Source organism: Orbicella faveolata, unplaced genomic scaffold (genome assembly GCF_042242905.1).
Source record: "Orbicella faveolata isolate gen_17 unplaced genomic scaffold, um_ofav_v1 contig_15, whole genome shotgun sequence".
NCBI classification, from domain to species: Eukaryota; Metazoa; Cnidaria; class Anthozoa; order Scleractinia; family Merulinidae; genus Orbicella; species Orbicella faveolata.
The window spans coordinates 7735001-7737500 of NW_028301542.1; the positions used below are offsets into that span (position 1 = coordinate 7735001).

The following is a 2500-nucleotide window of genomic DNA, read 5'->3' on the forward strand; positions in this document are numbered from 1 at the left end:
ATCAATTATCATGCCAACGATTCTGTCCACATGGAAGCTGACCCTTTTTGTGGAGACGGGCAACGTTAATCTACACTGGGACGCTCCAAGACCAGCTACAGACCTTCATATTATTGCAAAAGTCAAGCTACGTTTCCTTCCTGGTTCTGGCAAAAAGCGGCGCACGATCGAGTTCAGTTCTGAACCAGCGTTTGGATGCTGTGCTGAAGCCAACACATACAGGCCCATGTGGAATGATCGAACCTGTATACCATGTCCTACAGAAATCACCCAGTCAGAGTCAAAGTTACAAGGCTATTACTGCGAAAAGGGAAATGAACCAGTGGCCCAAGAAATACCAGAGAATATGTACACAACTCCAAGTACCACAGCCACCCCCACACCACCAACTCAATAGCGGTAGAAACAGGTTGTTCAGAGAATTAAAGCTCACTTTATGTAGTGGCCGCGACGGAAAAATTATGACACGATGGAAATGTGTGATTAAAAAACTTTTACCAGAGTTAATGACATGCACAAACTTTACGTAGAAAAGGAAGTAATAGGAGGTTCAATTAAAGTATCAGATAGTAAGTATTAGTAAGCTGTCAATGGTGATAACAGTACCAAACTCTCTTTCGATTGAGAGTCTACTGGTGAAACATTTCAACCTTTTTTTATGTAAAATTGGGATAAAATTTTTGACTAATAAAGCTATTTGAGAGTGGCCACTTCCACAATATATTTGAAGTTGTAGTCTTGTCAAAGTCGATTTGAAATAGTTACGATTAAAGTCAGAACTGTACCGGTTCTTCTCTTTTGTTACAACAATGGAAAAAAGTCTAAAGATGTGATTATGCAGTGCCCCTAGATAATTAAAGCTTACCGCTACAACCGCTTTCCTTATAAGATTGGCCCACACGCACTCACAGAAGGTACCTTTTACCCGCTCCTCCCCCAGGACAAAATACACTCAAATTCTCATTTTGTACTGAGTATCATATCTGAACGTTATATATGAGCTAAACAGTAAAGATTAGTTACCGAAATCAGTGCAGTAGTTTCCGATAATTTTGACATTATACGTCGCTGGAAAGAATATAAAGGAGAGGGCAAGACTTTACCCCACGGTGCAACCCCACACGCCATTGTAAAGGGTAAAAGCATAATGAGCTGGGACGTCACTTTCAACAGCTTCAAATAAATCTATTGTCTTATTTCGAGAAGCTCACCTGTAGAGAGAGGAATTCGTTGTCATTTCGAGACCTCTCATTCAGAAATCTACAAGTGGGACGCCGTGGTATACAGGGAAAGCTGGTCTTCTCCTGATTGTAGAATTAAACTCTTGGCGACCATAAGTCATGACATAAAATGAAGGGTGTCTGGAGAAACCAATGTGGCTAAGCTAAGCCCTATGTGACATTCCTTTCAGCAGTTATGTCGTTTTTCAAAACTAATTCATTCAAAATGTTAAAAATGGTCAGAATAATGTCGATGGGGGAGGTGCAAGAACGTTACAGTGATGGGCAAAACATTGATTAACGCAAAAACTCCTTTTATCGCTGCAGAAAACGGGATTCGAAGGATCGCTGAGGTGTATGCCACTGACCTCGCTACTCTATTTGAAATTTACTTCAGTTAGTTCAAACGTTTGTAGGAAGAAACGGTGTATTCAGTTTTAAATCTAAAGTGCACAAAGTGAGGACACACTACCGATCTCCAATAGCCCTCGCTGGGTTCGGACACTGTGAACGTTAATCATTTACCTTAACAAAAGAATTGAAATGAAATGAAAATCAATTGAGGCCTTTTGCACTAATGAACGCTTGTTACAACCTAGCCCCCCCTCCCTTTGCCCGGCAAATACTTGATGACTTGAGCTAATTTATTTCTCACCGATGGCTTGGAAAATAATACTGACTACTTTACGTTCTAATAAACATACAAAACGAAGACTTTGCATTGCCCTGAAGTTTATTTTCCCTTAGTACCTTTCGCAGAGGTACAATTGTTTTTTTTCCGTAATATCAAAGTAAGATCACAACTTGCATTGACAAAACTATTCCTCCTAAGCTTTATAAGCACGTAACCCATTATGATACTTTCTCGTTCAAGTCCGTAGGATAATTTATTTTAGTTAATTGGAACTTGCTTTCACAGATATATCGGGATGGACATTTTCGTGTCTTATACCATCAGCAGATCATGCTCTGTTCATTGGGGTGGTGCCTTCCACAATGCCCTTTTCACAGTAGTAACCTCCCAAATAGGATTGAGAATCCGCACCAACGGCTGGCTTGACCGGACAAGGAACACAAGTTTCGTCGTTCCAGTTGGGCCGATACTTGTTTTCCGTACAACAACCGGTTGTTGGGGTATCCTTTACATGAATCCTACTGCGCTTGCTACTCTGCAGCGGAGGATACCGAAGCTTTACCTTAGCTGTTACAAGGAGGTTGGTTGCAGGATCCGGTGCATCCCATTCCAGCTCTTCGGTACTCGACTCGATGATATAGCTCAG

The 2500-nt window shown here is 41.2% G+C and overlaps 2 protein-coding genes across 2 annotated transcripts in view; one reads left to right on the forward strand and one right to left on the reverse strand.

Annotated features, from left to right (window-relative positions):
• Positions 1-729, forward strand: part of LOC149113356 (uncharacterized) — a 3932-nt gene extending 3203 nt beyond the window's left edge. Inside the window, exon 2 of the mRNA XM_089288234.1 lies at positions 1-729. This exon is cut by the window's left edge and continues 2623 nt beyond it. Coding sequence (XP_089144360.1) covers positions 1-397 — 397 coding nt within the window. The 3' untranslated portion in view covers positions 398-729.
• Positions 730-1935: 1206 nt separating this feature from the next.
• The window catches only part of LOC110051942 (uncharacterized), a 4444-nt gene continuing 3879 nt past the window's right edge, over positions 1936-2500 (reverse strand). Inside the window, exon 2 of the mRNA XM_020758056.2 lies at positions 1936-2500. This exon is cut by the window's right edge and continues 2693 nt beyond it. Coding sequence (XP_020613715.2) covers positions 2183-2500 — 318 coding nt within the window. The 3' untranslated portion in view covers positions 1936-2182.